The 22184-nt window shown below is 38.4% G+C and overlaps 1 protein-coding gene across 8 annotated transcripts in view; it reads right to left on the bottom strand.

Annotated features, from left to right (window-relative positions):
- cadps2 (Ca++-dependent secretion activator 2) overlaps positions 1-22184 on the bottom strand; it is a 200163-nt gene that overhangs the window by 35939 nt on the left and 142040 nt on the right. For 6 of the 8 annotated variants that reach the window (XM_051382486.1, XM_051382489.1, XM_051382485.1 and 3 more), the window contains exons 15-20: positions 19800-19863; positions 17842-17965; positions 16955-17055; positions 7584-7740; positions 2968-3109; positions 823-942 (exon numbers count right to left, since the gene is read on the bottom strand). In XM_051382486.1, the coding sequence (XP_051238446.1) occupies positions 823-942; positions 2968-3109; positions 7584-7740; positions 16955-17055; positions 17842-17965; positions 19800-19863 (708 nt within the window). The remainder of the gene's footprint in view (positions 1-822; positions 943-2967; positions 3110-7583; positions 7741-16954; positions 17056-17841; positions 17966-19799; positions 19864-22184) is intronic. The other 2 variants (XM_051382494.1, XM_051382493.1) reach the window with 1 other exon arrangement.

Genomic DNA, 22184 nt, shown 5'->3' with positions numbered 1-22184 from the left:
ACCAGTTTCACAGCAGCCATTTTGCCGTGAAGTAGTAGGGTAATCACAGGTTTTACCAATGATGCTATTTCATGTCAAAATGGCTGCTGTGGAAAAGGTCTACTGCATGTTTACCGTCAGCATATTAGCAACTGTATGCATGTTACTACAATATACATTACACATTAGCTTTAGATAAAATAGTATGCTAATAAAAAGATGGATCAGCTGTACTCAGAGCCTAATTCAAAAACAGCATGTTACTAGCATGTTGTTAGCATTTTAACACAAAACCCGTAAGCATGTCAAAAAGCTATCTTGGCCTTCAGCTTATAGTACATCTGAGTCTGATTAAAGCTGGGCTGGGCCAGACAGTGTAGAGCAGAACCTGGATAAAGCCATTACCACTCACCAGTGGCAAGGATCGAACAATAGAAAGACTTTTTGCCAGTTTAGTTGTTCCGTTTCTTTTTTTCTAGCGTGTAATGAACCTAACAGTCTTGCTGGCATGACTAGTCTTTTTGTACTTACTGTATTTTGCCCTTCATATGAAAAACAATCACTGTCACTGCTCGCAGAGAAACATGTTGTAAACTGGAACAGACCAGGTGGCTTTTTATGGTTTTCCCAGCTGGTTCAGAGCTGGAGAAGGTAACAAACCAAGCACTTTACTCTGGAGGCAGAACATCAGTAATGTCCTATTGTCTTTGGGTCTGTTTGGGTGAGGGTCTGGGTATTTTTTACAGATGGATATCCTCTTGGAAACAAGTGAGATGCCTCTTAGTTAGAAATTCTAAGACTGTGTGATGACCTTTAGTCTAGTCTACCCCCCATTATACATACGTGTTCTCACACAGCGGTCCCATCCAGGCGGGTGTGGAGAAGCTGGGCATCTGTGGCAGCGTGAGAGGGAGGCTGGGTACTTTGGGAAGAGGAACGCTCGCTAGATTGTTAGTTAACGACCTGCCGGGTCAGAGTCAGCGGTGAGGTTGATCGATGGCGGAAAATAAAAATATTGAAAGAATGAAAGAGAGAGAGGTAATTTTGACAGTAACAAAGGCCGTTAGTAATTGTAACATATAATAGGAGCTACTTGTTCAACCTGTAGTAGCCTAATAGATCAATAGGAAATCAATAAAACTGAAATGTGTCTTCTATTCATTCTATTTTCTTTCAGTTCAGGGGCTTTTTGTTAAAGAATACACTCTGTGAGATCAGAATCATGTCATATTCGGAAACTGAAATAAAAAGCGTTGAAAGGCTGAAATCTAATAAGAAAAGTTTGACGATATTGAAACTAAGTGTTTAAGCATAATAATGAATTTTCCTTCTTCACAACTGCAGCACTTAAAGGCCCAGTGTGTAAGATTTAGTGGCAAGAGTAAGCAAAACTAGCAAACACATGTGAAAGACCCTATTTACAGCCAGTGTTTGGCTTGTCTATTCTGGGTTACTGTAGAAACATGGCGGTGCAACAGGGCGTACTCGGTAGAGAGGAGCCGCTCCCTCTGTAGATAAATACGGCTCATTCTAAGGTAACATTTTTTTTTAATTTTTCTTTTCAGACTATGCACTAATGAAAATTGAATACATGAATATTATATGCCATTTCTGCCAGTAGATCCTCCTATATGTTACACACTGGACACACACACACACACACACACACACACACACACACACACACACACACACACACACACACACACACACACACACACACACACACACACACACACACAATGAAACGCATCATTTAATGGTGGGTAAGAACAGACTTGGCTGTCAGGATTTTCTTATTTTCCTCTTAGTGCTTTGTGCAAGAACAAATAGAGAAAAATAAGAAAACATTCATACATGAGTCCCATTGTTCCTGACTGCAGTGTGTCCTTGCTGTATGTTATACATTCAGCTGTGCCTCCTTTTGTTTCTCTGCTGTCCTGTGCCGTGTTTGGTTTGTTCAGTTCCCTTGTCTTTTTTTGTTTCTGTTACATTCATGCAGCTGCCAGTATCCCACCTCAACAAATCATCACCGCTGATAGTAAACAGAAGGTAAAAAAGACAATGAGGTACGACTGAAAATGGCCGAGTTCATGTACATGGCAAGAGGATGATTATATCAGATAAAGACTTTTTGGCGTTATCTTTGCACACATTGATACTTATTAACAAAAGCAATTGACTATTTCAAGACGAATCGTAGCTCAAATGCACATAAAGATAGAATCTGAGTAATACCACCACTATGCAGCATATACTGTATATGGAAGTAAAACATCACACACATTGTGTGCCATTAATGTGATCAAAATAATCTGGTAATGTGTCTTAAAAATGGATGGAGGTGCCACACACTATTTTAAATCTCTCTAAATCCTACTTATGTCTCTTTATATTTCTGTCTCTTTATATCCTGTGTGTCTTTTATATCTTGTTGTACCTTTTATGCTTTACGTAAAGCACTTTGCAATGCCTTGATGTGCTATATACATTAACTTGCTGACTTTGTAAAGGGAAACTGGATGTCTGCATTTCATACACATTATAGTTAGAAATAATGACAAAACGGGTCTAAATGATTTCTTAGATTAATTTCCCCACTGTTCAGTCTGAAGCGACCATTTAAACTGCATGTAAACGCAACACATTTAGAAAGCGCATAAATTGACGGACATATTAAAATTATTCCAAAAAAGTACAAAAGCGCTCCTTAATAGTTTTTACATCTATAATGTGTTATGTGATGTGATCTTCTGACTGGCACATTAGTAAATAAATGCTGACAAGAAATAGAAACTATTGGATGTCATATGAATAAAGAGAGACAAATATTAATAGTCTGTATGGTACAGTGCAATCATTGCTGTGTGGAGGATTATTTAATTCTTCACTTGATCCAGCTGCTGAAAAGTATCCTGCAGTGCACAGGGAACCTAAATCTAACGCTAATCACTCATGATGGTGTGGAACAGGTGGGCGGACTCTTACTTGACGGACTGCCAGGTTTCCTGCTCAAAGCCACGGTGGATGGACTGGGCGATGGACGACTCCATCAGGTCGATGTAGCGCACCACCAGGGGGACGAACAGGTCCTGCAGGTGCTTGTGGAACGTCCCATTGCACAGGTGAGCTGTGGGGGGCGGGGACAAGAGAAGACCAGGTGAGCAAATATTATAGCTTTTCAGACCATTTCCATGAAAACTAAAACAGAAAAAGAAGACTACATTACACAACCTTGTACCCAACTGACATTTAGATTGTGCTAATCTGCAACAGCAAATATGTACTGAAAGCAGTATATATCAACAGTGGTCAACAGATTCTGCTCACAACTACTTTTCAGGAGTTCTTGACATATTTGAGGCAAGAAATGGCTAAACACATTTTTACTTGTATTGTTCAATTGCACTATTGGTCTAGTCCAGAATTGTGTGGGTTTTTTTGCAATTTTTGTACGGATTAAACAAACAACATGCAACATGTTAATTAATGGGTTTTAGAGGTATCATTTGGCAGATTTTGTAACATTTAAACAGAGCCCGGTTAGCTGTTTCCCCCTGTTCTCTTTGTGCTAAGCTAATTATTTACTCACTATAAAAAGCTAACTATAGTTGCCGTACAGACATGAGAGTGGTATCAATCTTCCCATCTTACTCTTTACAGAAATTGAATGAAGGTGCTTCTCAAAATGTTGAACTATGCTACAGCATTTAGACAATAATGTGCTTCCCTTAAGTGTCAACGGTGTTCAAAGGTAGAATTTGTATTGTAGAAGGGCTGTTCCTCTAGGAATAAATGTGATTGCACAGGTTTTCGGGATATTGTGATACCCGCCCAACCCAACCCATCCTTGTAGGTTTGAGAAAGACTGTAAAACAGACAGATAAATCCTTAGGGACTGTAACAGTCCACAGGAGGAGAGACAAAGACAGAGAGTGCTGGGTGAGAAGCGAGCAGGCTGGTCTCTCAGGACTTCATTAGTTTTAATTCCTCTCGCTCTGCGCCGTCATGATTAACACTAGCCTTTTTGCCCTCCAGAGAGTAAAACCAGCCTCCCTCGCAACTGCTCGCCTTCGCATGCTGACAATCAAGTGAGCATTTAAATAATCTACAGAACAACTAAAAGATAATACACTTGTTGAAGATGATCCACAAAGAGCTGATGAGATATCCAATCATGTCACCTGAGATCAGCCGATCATCGGTCACTGTGGAGGTTTTGTTGATTTTCTGAACGGTTTAAATATTTAAAAAATGCTGTGAACAATCAGAAAAGTCAAGGATTGTTCAGATTTTATCACTGTGAGGTCAATGTGAGAAGGCAAATTGTAATAAACTTCATTATCCTCCAAACATTTTTTACTTTACCCTGTCACCCCAGTATCTGATCGGGACTGAACTCAAACAGATCTCTTTCTTCTCACTTCAGACATAATTATGAAAAAGGGAAAGCCTCATTTATGTGAACAGTCAAAACTATGATTTCGCTCGTTCTGTTTTTCGGCTCTGTCTATTGCCTCATTATGCTCCAATTTAAGTTGACTCATGTTGTGACACTTGGAATAATTACGGCATTAACAGAGGATGGTAATTAGAAAAAATATAAAAGATATGAGCCACAAAAAAAGGAGATTTGTGGGTTCTTCACATAATGAAACGCTGAGTTTTTTGTTCCCAACAGTGCCCTTGGGCTGTCTGTCTATCTGCCTGCCTGTCTGTTACTGTATTCGAGGTACTTTGGCATCAGCCATGTTAAATAACGCCTCACATCTCGCCAAATCTCTGCTGGCTCTGAGACAAAGCCGAAGGAGCTGAAGGAAGGCTTGGATAGAGGAAACAATGAGCCGAGATTTTTCTCTAGCAGTTAAATTAAATCTTAACAGTAAGATGCAGTTTATCAGGGAAGAAAATACTACAACAATCTGAAATGCAGCAGTGCAATCTTGATGTTTGTCATACTTTAATGTTTTCACCATAATAGTTTTTGTTTTTTTCTTTGGGACCTTGAGACATAGAAAAGCACACTACAAAAATAAGTGGGTGTACAAAAATGTTTTCCTTATTCCTAAACTCATGTTTTTTGCTGTGTGGATGTCTTCCAGAAAATGGTTTACTATTCATAAATTCACAAAATAGGTGGAAAATGATTCTAAAGGATGAATGTGAGCAATAAAATCTCATCTGCTGCTTTGACAGTTCTTTTTTTCAGCTTCCACCTTTTCTCAATACACAAGTGTCAGTTTAGATTGACAGATTGATTTGAATTTGTTTTTTATTCTTATTTTTCCTTGACCTCATCTTTCTTTAGTTATATTTATTTTTACACTGTAAAGCACATGCTACATAAATAAAGGTTAGTTGATGGATTTAGGCGCCCGGCATCAAAAGACATATATGTATATAATATATATACACATATATCATTTTTTCTTTCTTTTTCTGTTTTTTCCTGTGTCCTTGTGTCCTTATTTTAACAGTAAAAAAGCATCATTGATATAAATCATATAGAAATTAGCCTATGAGTGGAAAAAAAGAAAAACAACCCCTGAAGAGTTTAGTTTCCTGTTCACTAACTAACTAAATAAATAAGATCTAAGTGAAGACGCTGAAGTGAGCCAGGAGCCTGACGTTGTGTTAACATCCTCTGCAGCTACCAGCTGACAGGTAGACAGGTCAGCTGACGTCAAGTTGAGGATAAAGCTGATTGTGTCCCTCGTCCAGCCTCGACAGTTTTCTCCTCTGCTTGTGTTAATTAACTCTCTGTCGGAGTGTGCGACTTACTGTTAACCTTGTTTCTTAGCAAGCCTTGTTAGCGTCATCGGTGTTAATTAGCATTCTTAGCGGTAAGACCATGTGTTGTATGGGGTTTTCCTCCCTAAAAGCAGCAGTTTTAGAGGCACGAAAATGAAGGTCAGGCTGTAAGTATGAAAAGAAATGATAAGGTATCAGTGACGAGCCATGGCTAAACTGCTGATTTATTCCTGTGCAAGTGAATCTTGCACTATTTTGCTGTTGCAAAAATCAAATTTCTCTTATTTTAAAGCTGCAGTTACCAAATGCTTCCTGTAAAATGTATACATTTGAAAGTCTTCATTACCCAAAAAACAATGGGGTGAATAGACTAAATGTCCTTTTCTCAGTGAGAGTGTACGTGTGGGGGGAGAAGGGTGAAGGTAATAGAGGTGGTGAGAGCAGTGTGAAACTAGAAAGAGATTTTTGGATTCCAGTTTGGATCTTTCCCTCCCTGTGTGGAGCAGATTTCCCACCAGAGAGAAAATTGACAATTTAATTTGGAGAAAGTCTGAAGCAGCTCGGTGTGTGTGTGTGGAGGATGATGATATGACTGCTGCACACACTTGTTGGTTCAGAGCCCACAGAAACTGGCAGAGTAAAGCTGTGATTACAGACAGCAGGAAATTATACACTGAACTCTGTTTGACACACAGTTTGTCAATGGCTCAAATCATGGTAAACCGTTTATGCTGAATTTCCACCCAGTAAATGAAACAAGCAGGAGTTAATGAGATGTTTGCATGTACGATTGTACCAAGACATGTCATCAGAGTAAAAAAAAAAGGTTATATGTGCAGTATAAAAACATATTGATGTATGCAGTGATTCTGAGGATCACAATCTGCTCTCATCGTTAAATGTCACACTGAGCGAACAGGTTTTGAGCTGGAGAGTGGATTCACAACTTTAACAATAGGTGGTTTACCTACATTATATCAGTTTTGAGTGGCTTTTGTAGTTACTTTGCCAAAACCTTGGCTCTGAACCATGGTAGAAGACCTCTGGATTCAAGCGAATGTAACCAGGCTCATAAAGGTCACATAGCTGGTAGAGTTCACAAGCCTTTACATACCCTGGCAGAGAGATGCGTTCGTACATGAATGAGAGATTTTTTTCTCTTATATTTTGAAAAACTATTTCCCCCTTCCTCCAGCATACAACTTCACAGTTACAAGCAGCCTATCTAAGCTGGCTGTGACGGTCATGTGACCCTTGCCTTGCATGTCTGATCTTTCCAGGCAGTCTGCTGCTTGCAGTAGAGACTCAGGAGCAGCTACCTTGGTCAACGTCAGGTTAATATGGATTGGTATAAATTTAACTTGATTTTTACTTAAACTGAACAAAAACAACAAAAAAGAAGCAATAATGCACTTCTTCACTTCCTCTCCACTGCAATGCTTCATGTTACTGAGCTTTAAGCCCCAGTTGTAGCCTTCTCAAGTTATTCTAGTTTTTATGTAACAAACAATTTTCCCCCAGGGATCAATAAAGCATTTCTGATTCTGATTCTGTGAATATAATCAAATTGAATGGAAGTTTATTTGGAAAGTTTTCAGGAGGCTTTGACTGTTTGCTGTAAAATATAGTACTTTAGTTGAAGTTGCGTTTCCTTAATCTCTACAACGGAGATGGTGACTGCAAAGTTAGAATGAGCCATTGTCAGAATGGCCACAGTTATGAAAATAAGACAGAGGAGAGAGGAACTTCCCTAAACATGTTTTAACATTTAGCTCAAAGAAGAGTTGAGTTTGAGTACAGCTGAGTCTGACATCAAGAACGAAAAGGCGAGACTGTCAATGGGTGAGACTCACGATCGGTTCGCAGGAAGTTGTTGAGAAGCTGGAATAGTGGGAAGCTGTCCCAGGAGTCGACAGGCTGGACCTGCAGCGCAGCGTCCATGTCGGCTCTGTACAGAGACAGAAATGCCTCAGCATGTTCAGCCATCAGCTCCGGCCACCATGAGAAAGCCTGAGAAAGACAAGATGTGACAAAACAATATCAATAACCAAAATCTAAGAAATTAGCAAGAAGCGGTCTTAGTTTTGCCGCAGACATGGACCTTCTGACAACTATTCAACTATTTTGCATCTCATGTCTGATCCTTGAGACTGTCCACAGAATCAGCTGTTTGAGCAAACGCAAAGAAACAACATTTGTTTAAGTGACTAAAACCTAGAACTTTCCCATTTCCAACAGAAAGTCAACATTACCATGGCCTTTCCCTAATCTTAAAAGGTCCAGTGTGTAACATGCAGGAGGCTCTACTGGCATAAATGGAATATAATATTCGGTATCAATGTATAATCACGTGAAAATAAGAATCGTTGTATTTTTTTACCTTAAAATTAGCTGTTTTTATCTTTTTTTCCCAAGTTTCTCAGCCACCATTGTTTCTTCCATACCCTTGAAAAGCTGAGCTGTATTCAAATGCATGCAACTTCACCGCTAGATGCCAGTAAATCAATACACTGGGCCTTTAAGTGGTTATTACTGTAACCATGACAAAGGTCCCCTAACCTTGATAAAGTAGTAATGTTAACTCAAACCATGATCTTTCTCTAAACCCAGGGGTAGGCAACCTAGAGCATACTTGTAGCCTGTAGGACAAACAAATGCCACACACCACAACATTCATTTGCAATGCCCGTCCTTAGATAGGGCTTTACAATGTCTAAAACTTAACAAACACACAAGAGACAGTACAGAACCCAAACTTAACAATAAGAATGAACATTAAAAATATAGCACTCAGGAAAAAAAATAAACAGACACAACCTACTCACCATAAAACAGGAAGCACCAGATCATTCATGACTACATGACTGATCCCCCTTCCGAAACTGTTTTTTAGTCCTAGTTTAAAATGATCCCAGTCAGGAATCCAGTTTCTATTGGTAAGGAATTCCACATTTTGATCCCCGGAACAGAAAAAGCAGTTTCTACATAAGAGCAATCTACCCAGCTAGGCTAGTTATGGATTCAGAATCCAAAAAATGAAAAGTCTCAGAGGAACGTACAGAGATTATTAGTGTGTGGGCAGATTTGTTTGCTTATCGTTATGCTTGATCTGCAGCAAGAAATTAGCATTATAGGGCTCAAATATGTTTGCGGCTCCAGGCAAATTTTGATTTTTGGCCATAAATGGCTCTTTTGATAGCTGACCCCTCTCTTAACATAACCAGGTTGTTTTGGGGCCTAAAGCTAACCAAACTGTAAACATAGTGTACAGTGATTTATAACTGGTTTTGGCAACACTGATAAATGATGTCATCTTGCTGATAGGAGTGTCAGATCAAGAAAAAGTTTATATATGCTGTTCAAGAGAATAAGGTAAAACAACGTTTAATTTAATTTGGAGGACTTCTCCCTCGCAAGTCTCTGAAGGTCCAACTTGAAATCTGGCATTTGGGTTTATTGCTCACCACCATCTTTGCCAGTTACCCACGCCAAAATGGTGAGTCCCACTGAAGTAAGTCAGATTAGTCTTCTATTATGTTATTGCTCCTCATTGTGGTGTTTCAATGTGACAACACTAAATCATTCAACAATTTTGTAAAAATAAAAAAAAATGTCTACTTTTGTTGCCTAGCAGCAGAGTTCTCAGGGGAAACTTTAACAACAAACACACTGTGAACTCAACTCATGTAGAAAACACAAACTGATTGAAGTTGTCACATCTCTTGGTGGCCCTTCATCTTGCTCAGTCACTCAGTTATTGAATCATGCCCTTTTTACACCTGTGCCATACTTTTTCTATTCTTCTTATATTTTTTGTGTTCCTAAGTGGAGATTTTGCCACAAAAAGCTGGACTTCCAGATAAATTAAACCCACTTCAATAAACAAAGGTGATTTCCATTATGACGAGACTGAGACTTCTACAGCAAAATGACTACACCAGTGGTAATTTAGGTGTGTCCTGTTAATGTCGGTGAATACTTGAATTAATTCAGATCACTTTATACAGATCTGTTCTCACATTGACATTAAAGGGTCTTTTCCTGTTGATTAGTGTCAAAAAAGCTACACTAAATCTATTTTGAGTTGATGCTGTAAAGGGTAAAAATTTCCATTGAGGTTCAACACTTTTTATAGGCACTGTACGTTACCCACTTCCTGTGTGTCTAATGTCTTATGAAGGTCTGGATGACCAAAACAGATATGATTAAGAAAGACGACCTTTTAAAAGCTGCAGAAATGTAAATAAATGGAGGCAGACGCAAGACATCTTTAGTTGCTGTGACTGAGGCTTTCAAAAGATGAAAAACGGGTCAGAGGTGCTGTTGCATCTAGGCTATGTGGCTCTCCTGTGGACAGAAGTCAGTCTGCTCTGGTGACCGTTGCTACTGACAGCTAAAGGACAACTAAGGGAAAAGTGCAATCAGCCTTGAATCGCACGCTGTTTAACTGAGGGTGGTATTTGTGTACAAAGGAGGAAGAAGAGGCAGAAATGTAAGACAGAGGGAAAAAGAAATGACGCCACAGCGGCTCTCATTGGTGACCTTGCAGGAAGACTCATCCTTTCACTCATTTCATTTTCCTGTTACTGACAACAAACAGCATTAAACCCACCTGATGATTCTTTAACACCTACAACTCTTTCTTCTCAAGGCATCAATTTCAATAGCAGCGGATTGTAAATAAATGCTATCAGTCCAACAAAAAATACACATGTAGATAAACTCCAAATGCAAGGGCAAGAAGAGAAAGAAGGAAGGGAAGAAGGATAGATGGATGGATGGAATAAATAAAGGAAGCAGGAAAGGGGGATGAAAGAAATGGAGAAAAGGAAAGGGAAGTTAAAAGATGAAGATGAACTGAAGTATGAAAGAAGAGATAAAAGAGGGAAAAATAATAGGAACAAGAAGGGACAATTTTATTGTAAGTAAAAAGTAAAACTGAAAAAACTGAAAAAAAGGGAAGGGGGAAATGGAAGATAGTGGAAAGAAAAAATAAAGGACAATTGAGGAAGGAATGAATGAAGAGAAGATGGGGAGAATGAAGGAAAACTAGAAAATAAGTGGTAGGATGGGGAGGAAGGGGAGGAAGAGGGGTGGAAGTGGAAACACGGACAATTGGGTGACAAAAAGGGAAGACAAGGGAAGGATGACTGGAGGAAAGGAAAAAAGTTACAAAAGGGAGGTCAGGAAGAAAGGAATAAAGGAAGAACAATGACAACGTAGGATAGAGAAAAAATATTGAGTAGGGAAAGGGGAGAAAGTTTGAAAAACAGAACAAGAGGATAAAGACGAGAGAAGAGATTAAGAAAGGAGGAAAATAATGGGGAAACAAAAGGTAAGGGGTACAGAAAAAAGAAGACACTAAGGAATCAGGTATAGGTAAGCGGGCACAAAATGGAAGAAAGGAGAAAGCAAGAGAATAAAGATACTAGAAAGGACAGAAGAGAAGAGAAATTTTAGGTAGAGACATGGAAGACATGATTTACTCACAAACAGTTCCAGCCTGCTAACAACCAAAATATTATTTTATTTTAAGAGGAGAAGAAGAGCGTTGATGCTCTAAAGGGATAATGTACATATTGTACCACCAAGGACATCTGTTTCTCCATATCCTCCCTTCGACAAACAGCTGGTCACAAAGTGTTAATCCTGAAGATTTTCCACATTGTTGAGAGAGCATCTTGAAGGTGAAAGGGATTGTGGGAGCTGAATGAGAGTTTTTCAAAGCCAAAAAAAATTAATGTGATCAATAATGACGGGTTAATTCAGCCACAAGAGCACTGTGGGGGTCTGGCTCGGAGTCTGCGTTGCAGTTAATCTAGAAGGTGTTGGATGGGGATGAGGTCAGGGCTCTGTGCAGGTGAGTCTAGTTCTTGCACACTAAACTGGAAAACTATTTCTTTATGGAGCTTTGAGCACAGGGGCATTGTCATGTCAAAACAGAAAAGAAAAACACAAATAGTTGCCACAAAGTTGGAAGACCATAAATAAATATCATTGCATGCTGGAGTATTAAGATTTCCATTGAAACTAAAGAACCTAGACACACACACACACACACACACACACACACACACACACACACACACACACACACACACACACACACACACACACACACACACACACACACAGTACTCTTGACTGCACAGTGTATTTATAAAAGGGATCAATCGTATTTATTTAAACTAAAAGACATCTGAACTGGAAGAAAAGACCCAGACTGGCTGGACCAAACTGTCGGCCCTCCATAGGGTGTGAAAAAGTCATTACAACATTTTAAACACCGTGAGGGACCTTCAAAAGCATTTGTTATTTATGTTACCACTGAATCCTAAAATCCTTGAACTGTCAACTGAATAGCATTACAAAACCTGGCTGGTCATGGTACATGAAAAGAGGACCAGAACACTTTTACTTCCACAGCCTGTCTTTCATGTTTATCCTATTTGACTTGTATATCTTGATTTTTGTCTCTGTTGTCTTTGTTATCGACTGCTGCAGTGGTGTGCTTATTTATCAAACTTTATACATTTATATGAGGGCAGCAAGGTTATTTCCAGTCTATATTCTCATGCACAGACGTAAAATCAAACTGCAGACTGCGTGTTGTACTTTCATCACTAATACAGGTCCCTATGTCAGCACACCTGCAAACAAATAAATACAACCAGCCTGGTCTCATTTTAATTTGTAGTTTTGATTTTTATTGGATCTTGTGTTCCTTGCTGTGGTGCCAAACTGCCCTAAAATATAAAATTAAACTTAGAATGTACATGAATGCTATGATCATGTAGCACCCAATGTATTATATAACAAGCTGGTCACAGGCAGGTAGTTCAACCTTGAGGCCACTAGAATCACTATATAAACACAGTATGAAAACCCTTGATAAGAAACCGAATGGCTTTCACCACTGCCATATAATAATATAACACAATATAAACTTCTGAGCTGAGAAAACCTGATCATGTACGCAAATATATGTCTCATTAATTAAATTATTTATAGCATGGCTCCTCCACCACTCAGTTGCTTTGTTGTCAGACATTTAAGAACATGGCTTACACGCCACCAGATCTGTCAGCACTAATCTGGACGCCTTCATCATTTGGCAAATATCTGTCAGTTTTTTTGTATGCTGCTACACTGCCCTGTTGCTTCACCTACCTTAATGCTATCTTGGCTTATGTTTGTTGCTGTTCAGCTGTTCTGTAGTTTTCCTTCTGGCTTTTTTTGCTAATGTTTTTTCCTTGCTTGCGTTTTTGTTATATAGTCTGCTGTTACTCTACTGAATCATAATTCACACTGCTTTTATTGTTGCCTATGTCTGTGTTCTGCTTTTGCTGTAATTATCATGTTGTATATTGTGATTACGGTTTTAACTTTGTTTCTTTCTAATTCTGGCGTATTTACAGCGATGCTTATTAATAGGCACTGTCTCTGAGAAAAAATAACTAAACTAAGCTAAATCACACTGATCCTGCTACAGTTTCAAAACTAAAAGAAAGACAAATAGGTATGGTCTGAACTTTGAATCAATTCAAGAGATCTCTCTCTCTTTTTAAGACAGGTCAGGGTCTACTTTGTAGCCTTTTCTGAAACTTTCATCTCTTTATCATCCCAACCGCATCTATCTCTGTAAAAGACTAGTACGTGACCCTTGAGTTTGAGAGTTTGTTAAACTGGTTTTCCGGGTCAAGCTGGAACCCTCATACTCAGTTTTGACAAAGGGTTTGATAATTCAAACATCACTTCTGATATATTCTGCATGTTTATACTGTAGGACTACATTTGTTTATCAGGAAAAATACCGGCAGGAAACCAAGTGTATTAGCATGTTTGTTCTTGTGCACATGTGAATATGGAGATTACCTTACGTACTAAAACAAAGACGTCTTCTTCAAATCTCATTAACACAGCCACACACACTGCCATGGCTACAAAGTGCCAGTCTTAACTGGATCAACTTTTCAGCTGTGAGATTTAACCTTGCGAGGCAGCTCATTAGATCGTGCAAGATTTCATGTTGCAATGTGTCTGACTTACATCCTGAAGTTGCAGCAGTATTAAGTGCAGTTTAATCTCCCACATAACCGCTCTCAGAAACAGTGGGTCAAATTATTCTGTACAGTTGGAGCTGTGTTTTTTGTGTTGTGGTGGATAAGAAGAATAGATTTTTTCCTCAAAACATTAAAATATAAACAAATAGGAATTACAGTAATTGCTCAATTTTTTATATAATTCTGTGTTTAAAAATTAAACTTCATTCATGGCAAGAAATCCCATTTTCTCGGGAACAACCTCACAATTCATTCATAATATTAAAATCACGGGAAATAATCCTTTAATCCTATGTGCGGAGAAGATTTTTAACAATCCAGTGGCCATGAAACACAACTTTACACACACAACAGAGGTAAAAATAAAAAGACAGTTGGCAGTGACACATGGAGAACAAAGTCTGATGTGGCTCAGGATCCGACAAACCAGCAGTCATACAACAAAAACACAATCACAAGCGGAGGATGATTGAAACATTCTCACAGCAACTTACCTCTCGTCCCTTCCCACGGTGGAATACAAAAGAGAGAAACAGAACGAACAGACAGTCAGATAAATAATAATAAGTTTACTGTGTGTGTTTTGTTTTTTTTTTAATTCTTGACAGGCTCCCAGTCCCCAGGCTGTGAACTACTGCACTTCAGTCCAGGATTCTTCCCAACATTTACGCAAGTCATATGTCAATTTTTTTGTTTTTAATTGATTTGTGAGATGAATCCCTTCATGATACAAGCGATCTTGTGTGTTCATGTGTAAGATTTCTCTCCTTCAGTTGCCCTTCCAGTCTTTATTTGTCAAGAGATTGTTTATTAGTGATCTGAACATTAATCAACTCAAGAATGTCTGTTTTGCTCATTGTAACTTCACTTGGATGTTTTCGCTTCACTGTGCAGAATGACGGTTGTGCAGAGTTTGTTCTCAGATCCATCTGTCTAAGGAGGAAAGTATATCTGTGCTCGCCTTAACTTGGAGTCAAACACCTGGACATAACTGCAGGATTTTGTGATGTCACAAGTAGTTTTGAGCCAATCATGGTCCAGTATGTAACTTACACAAGTGTGATGTGCAACTTGAAGCCTCCAGGTCACATACACTTAGAATAGACTTTTAGGTGTAGTAGGAGATATTCTGTGTCCTGCAGTTACACTTTTAAAATGGACAATATTTGTATATTTTTAGATTCTTGATTTTTCAGTGAGGGAAAGGAGTACATTACAAAGTAGGTAATTAAGCCATATCAGACCGAAAGTATTATTCCAAGCAGAGTATTAAAATTGTCTTTGAATTAAAAAAAAGCAGTGTCCTTGTGGACTGACTGAAACACCGGCTCGTCACTTCGACATCATCGTAATGAAACAAAACAGAGACGGCGTGAGAACGTTTACAGTAACCGAGTAAACAATTATGATTCATCTCTAAATTTAAGCTGTGACAGATTGTGGCGGTGCTCTGACAAAAAGCCTCTAATTTGTAGTTAACATCACATCTGAAGCTCGGAGCAGAGATTCACCGGTCGTCATGGCAGCGGCCTGTTATTAATAGCTCAGAAGCAGATGCCTGAGCGCCACACTGCCACCGAGGGCCGATCAAACTGCCACGTCTCAACACCTATGATTGATCAGTTTTACACCGTGGCATATGCATATGGGGCGTGGGTGTTGTTTTCATCGTGCCTCCACCGCAGATGTTAATGCAGCGCCGGCACTTTAGCGTGAGCGCTGCCAACAAAGGCAAAGGAAGAAAATGGACAGTGCTGCGAAAAGTGATCAAGAATGTTAATGAAATGATCAAGTGACTTGTGGCGTCTTTGCCACTGTCACTCAGAGGGAGGGAAAAAAAAGTGTTAGAGTTAAACAGTTCTTGTAATAAAACTGATGCAAACAAGACAGAAAGGAATTGTTTTCTTTTACTCGACACAACACAGAGTTATTTTACCTTGATTAGTCTGCAAATATTTACTCTGTTTGGATTCATAGTTTCGTCTTGGGGTCTCAGACTCAAGGCGGGGGGGCTCCCTTTTATGAGTAGTTAAATTTTTTTTATAAATGCATATTTTGATTTATTATTACAGAAAAAAACTGTTGAATAAAAACAACAACATGAAGGTACAGAGGTGTACTGTAAGTTAGACGATGTGACTCAGATGTGGTCAGTCATTTCTATGTCTTTTTTGTGGTGGTTTTGTATACTTGTGTTGTGTTGGCTGAAATCCTATTTGCTCTTTGTGTAAAGTAGCTTTGTGCTACACACTCCTATGTGTACTTGATGTAAAATCACTGAAAGACTGAAAATATTGTAGGTTTTATCTTTTCTGTAATCACACACAGTACCTATTATGCTTCTCTGCATGTTTAGTATGGATATCTGTACCTTTTTCTTTAATAAGACAGGAAGCATTCAGATTAAACTTAAATGTGAAATAAAAAACCCAGACACCGATGTTCCAGCCTTGCCAAAAGATGAAATGATTACTCTTAGAATAAAAGGCTAGAGGGAATTTAAAATGGGAAGGAAATGGAAGAACGTGTACGTCCGATTTGACAAATTGTGAACACGTGGGGAGGAGTAGTTACACAGGCTGGATTTGGTCAAATTGAAGTTTCTGAACTTTTCATTCAGTCCAATAGTGTGTTCCTACAAAATTAATGATTACATTTTACCAAAATTAAATTAAATTCATCCAAATTATCTTAAATACAGTAATTAGTTTAGCAATTGTTTAATCGTTAAAATCTGCAATTTCACATGAGATGAATTAAATACTTTATCCTAAACTAACAACTGTTTTGTTCTTAATAAAAACAGGAACAGAAATGTAAATGTACATGTAAATCAATAAAATGAAGGAACATCCCAGTCTTTCTCTGTTTCCAGATTCTCTCACGTGAGAATTTGATGCTTTCCTCTGTTCTGTATCATCATAAACTGCATGAACAGTCTGCAGAACCCGTTTGGTCATTATGTTTAACATTTTACAGACTGGATTAATTAATTAATCAAAACTAAAATAACTAGCTTTCTGGGTTTGGGTCTAAAACAAAACAAAATCAGAAGACCTGAAAACCACATACAGGACCAGTCCCCAGACCTTCAGCTAAGAGCTACGCATCAGGCAGAGCTGTCTTTAAATAAAATAATAATAATAATAAATAAAAAATACCTCGGAGTGATGCTCGTCGTTCTGCTGCAGGACTTCGATGCAGAGTTCTCCCAGACGCATCATGTCCTCAAGCCTCTTCTCTGGAGCTGCCTGAGCATCCACTGAGGGTCCGAACACAGCAGGAAACACCGGAATGTTTATGTACAAACGTTTAAACATGACTACATTTCCCATAAACCCCAGCTGACAGTTTTCTGCTCCATTAAACCATATTGTTCACCACCAAATGCTGCTGATATCTCTGTTCCTCAGAGGATGAACTGAGATTTTAATGAAGCCATGACAGCCAGACACATTCTGTTATTAATTATTTCCATTACTTAATTTTCTTTTATCCTTACTTATATGTAATTGACATTGTCAAGAAAATTAATAATTTAATATCACGGCAAACCTCAATTCATAAGAGATATCAGTGAAATAAAATGACTGCATGCTTCCTTCAATTAACTATGTGAATATATTCAAGACAAGATGATATTAGAAATAAAGCGGCAGTCACGGATGGATTACTGAACAGGCCCCCCCGACACCAAGCCAACCAAATCAAGAGCAATATTTGTTTTGGTTGATTTTTTTCCCTTCACATTCCTTCAGCTACAAAACATACTGAGGCAACAGGAACATTTCTTTAAATACAGTCAAATTGGTAGAGCAATTGAAAGCTGAACTCTTTGTTAAGAAAGGTTAACATGGAAAAAGGGCCCCCCTCTGGACTACAACCTGGGACAATGCGGTTTTGGCGTGAAGTGAAGACCTGTACATCCGTTATTTGTTTAAAAAAGTTGGGGTTTTTTTATGTGTAAACTGAAAATGTGTGTAAAAACAGGAGAATGTAAAAATGCTGACTGAAACATCTAACCTTTACTGTAAAAAACAAATCTCACCTTTGATCTGAGCGTATTCAATCAGCTGACTGTAGTTGATTTGAGCTGCTTTTTCCAGACATTTCTGCACAAGTTTCTTCATATCCTCTGGGGGAACAGGAGTGGTGATGTCCTTCATCAACACCTGAAACAACACAAACAATGACCACAACTTACTGGAGTTCAAGGAATTCAGTGTAGAACAGAAACCAGTTTCTTTTCTTTAATGAGCCCATAGTTATAAAGAATAAATCCCTTCTAACTGGCCAAAAATTCTCAGACTGACACAAGATTGGTTCTACTTTAGGCCTAGGAATTAAAGCACTTAGGAAATCACAGTCAATATTTAGCTCCAAAAGTGTCCTAACCTGTTAGTGGCACTTAGTGCATATTCTGTGATGTTATCTGACCTCTATGAGCTTATTAAAAGTTACTGTTTGGGCAACATTTTAAAGATCCCCTCCATGTATTACAACAAATACAAAGTGTCTGCTTCATTTTTAATTTTCAGATTTTCAGTGAGCACAAACAAACAAAAATTTCCCCTTACAGGAGATAAATGTGAAAACCTCCTTCTACTGTCAAACTCATCAATCATTCTGCACGAAGCAGCTCAAACATCCAACTTTAGGAACAAGAAGAAAAAAATATTTTTGAGTGGAAGGGGACTAAATTGTGCGGGATGTAAAACAGATTTACGTGACCTCTCCACATAAACTGTGATCCTCACAACAACATATTAAACATAGATATGTTTAAAATATTACAGCATATTTTCCAATAGTGGGTGACATTCAGTGGTGCAGAGTATCTAAGCACATTTAACTCAAGTATCATACATAAAGGTCCAGTGTGTAGGATTTTGTGGGATCTAGTGATGTAGTTGCAGATCTCCCTCCCCTTCCAAGCACAAAGGAGACTACCCATGGCGTCAGAAATATAACGATTCCTATATTCAGGTTATAATACACTAATTAAAACATAGTTAGGCATATTATATTCCATTTATGCAAATAGATCCTCCTAAATGTTACACATTGGACCTTTAAGTACAATTTAAGGTACTTTACACTTGTACTCCAGTACATTTTAAAGTGAAATATTTTACTTTTTACATTTGATTTAACAGCTATAGTTTCTGGTTAGGTTCTGATAGGAGTTAAAGTTGTGGCATGTCCTGCAACAAATCCAACAGGCAGACCCTGAAAAATAGGTATTTTTGATTTTTTAGCACAAAATAGTAACTTGCACACACTATTATGTTGTGTGCATAAGACAAAAAAAAAAGTTCAATGATTTCGAATAATCCTCTGAAAGGGGGCCCTCATGAGTAACGCGTACTTCTACTTCGGATAATTGGTACATTTTCTTTAATGCAGGACTTTTACTTTTACTGTGTTACTGCTACTTTTACTTAGGAATAGGTGACATTACAGAAATAGTTCATTTTCCCCACCTGTAGGGACAGCCACCTTAAGTTAAGAGGTGGTGTAGTTGAAAGGTAATTGGACAGTAGAAGAGAAGATGTGCCCACAGCCCTGTTTGCATCATTGCTGTGTGTGCACACTGCACAACACATGCAAGACATGGTGCAAATATAAGCATTGTAAAACAATGTGATTAGATATGGCCGTCACACAGCTCAATCAAATTGTCTCTATAATATATAATGTCTTATTGCTTAATCAATGTGAATGGTTAGCCAGTGCCTGATTTTCTTTTGGTAAGTAACATTATAAGATTTAAGCTATTTATGCATTTCTGCATCATATTGTTACATACAAAATGTAAATAGCTCAGTTATCTCTTATTCAAACAGGAAGTCAGTCTGAGGATTCCTAGGAGTGGTTCTAAGACATTTCATACGGGCCCAGAACTTTTTTGCTGTACATGTCAAGATTTTACCAACACTGAGAAAGTCTTACAGGAAAATCTGTACAAACATATTTGAAATGCATAAATATTTAAATGTGTTGTACCCGTTCCTGCAGGGAGAGCGTTGCCTTCAGGGCCCCATCTGGTCGTCCAAAGGGAAAGCAGTACCTGCAGATGCACAACGTGGGCGGTCATCACATTTAGAAACAATCTCAAGGACAACAGGGGGAAAAAAGAATAATAGGAAGATGGAAGCAGTGGCAGAAAGACGTCAGCCAGTGTCAACAGATGGCTGCCTCCTTTCTTCTGATTACACTGATGAAGGAAGCTTTTCTCACCTCCAGCTCCATCTGAGCACAGACGAGCCGGTTGAGGGAGGTTTCGCGTTCCTAATTGACAAGTGAACAGAACTAAATAAACAAAGGCAAGCGGTCACCTTGGTCAGCCATTTATTGGACAAAAACCTACAGGCAGATGTCCTGTTCCTTCACACTGATACCACAAAAAAAACAAAAAAACCCCAAAACAGTGGGTTTTTAAAAAATATTAAAAAGGAAGAAGAATCTTCTTTGTTTGAAGATACAGTCCATACTTAAAGGTCCAGTGTGTAACATTTAGGAGGATGTACTGGCAGAAATGCATTATAATATTGATATGTATGACGTTAGGTTGAGGAGCAAAGGTAGTCATGTTCTTGTTTTCATAATGTATAATGAAAACAAACCTGAAGAATCTTTGTGTTTTCGTTACCTTAGAATGAGCTGTTTTTATCCACAGAGGGAGCAGGTCCTCTTCTATGGAGGCTGCCATGTTGAACTGCCATGTTTCTACAGTAGCCCAGAATGTACAAACCAAACACTGGCTGTACACACACGGCTGTTTGCATTTTTTGCAGCAACCGTAATTTCTCCTATACACTTAGTTGAGTCAAGGGATTTCAGTTGGTTGCAATGTGCAATCTCACTGCTAGATACCACTAAATCCTACACACTGGTCCTTTAAAGTAAAGTCATAGGTTCATGATGTTCATTAAAATAAAAAAAAAATCCATTTGGAGCAGAATGTGTTGAAAAGGCCTGAATCCTATTTTTAATGAATATAATGTATTATGTATTTAGTGTTTCAACAGTGCAAAATATGTGATATATGAACATTTCTGATATGAATTAAAATGTGAAATGTGAAAACATTTAAGAAGAAGTAAAAAAAAAAAAATTAAATTCTGTTCCAATTAAAATGGCAAAAACGTGAATCATTTTAGTCAGTCACAGAAATTTTGTTTTAATATTTGTGTTACAGCTTCACAAATGGTCATAATAGATGACTTTGATCTGTTGCATATTATTTAAGTAACTGGGTTGTTTTTCAGCTGAATATTTGAGCCCCTTTCAACACAAAATTAGTGATAACCCACGTAGGGGTATCATTTTTTGCTGCCTGGATTATGTTCAATTGTTTTTTTCGAGTACAAATCCTGTCGAGTCCTGAGTGTGGTTTAGGCAACAAAAGCAAGTTGAAGAGTCAGCGTGTCTGGTTAGTGTTGACTTTTTTTAGTATCTAACCAAAACCATGATCTTTCCTGAAAGTTTTGCAGATATGTTCATGAAAAATGTTTCCTTATTATATGGACAAAGATGTAATCTGGACAGCTTTAAATTTCTCTCAAAACATATTTGCCGTTGCAGATTAGTAGTAAATAAGTGTAATTTCTAGGAGACAGAGTTGGATTAAGCCTCCTCCTTTTCATTCTTCCAACCACAGTTAGATGTTGGTGTTTCAGTCAGCAGTGGAAATGCTGATGTTCAAATGCCATCGAACAGAACAAAAATAGTAAGAAATACATGTAATTTAGCTTTGTCAATAATGTGTAATTCACAACCATGTGATAAAGCTTATTTGGACTGAAGTGAATTGCGAATTGAATGTGTATGGACAGAAGGAGAGAAGTGGACCGATATTTGAATTGTAATGTAGTATAATTGTATGATCTGTGTCATAGTCACACAGTTTATTCACCCATCCATCCACCCTGACTTCCCCTCTAAGAGGTTTTCCAGCACTACAAGAATATGACAACCTTTGCTCCTCAACTTAGGGGCAACAGTTCGTGTTTGTCTTTTCTGTTTCAACATGACATCAAGCAGCCCATATTTTCCCACTTTGGTGTGGAAGAACCTGACTGGCCTGCACAGAGCCCTGACCTCATTCCAATCCAGCACCTTTGGATGAATTGGAAAACCAGCTATGAGCCACACCTGGTCACCCAGTATCAGTGGACCTCACTAATGCTCTTGCAGCTGAATGGGAGCAAATCCCTGTAGCCAGGTTCATCATCTGGTGAAAAGACTGAAACCAGAAGAGCGAAGCAGCAGATCAATGCCCATGGTTTTAAAGTAACATATGGCCACACTGTTCAGGTATCCACATACTTGTTTGGTGTCTGCATGCTTTTGGCCATGTGGTGTATGTGGGTTTGTTTGTGACACCAA

Source organism: Dicentrarchus labrax, unplaced genomic scaffold (assembly GCF_905237075.1).
Source record: "Dicentrarchus labrax unplaced genomic scaffold, dlabrax2021, whole genome shotgun sequence".
NCBI lineage: Eukaryota > Metazoa > Chordata > Actinopteri > Moronidae > Dicentrarchus > Dicentrarchus labrax.
Note: the sequence above shows the minus strand (reverse complement) of the source record. Positions and strands in the feature narration are given on the sequence as shown.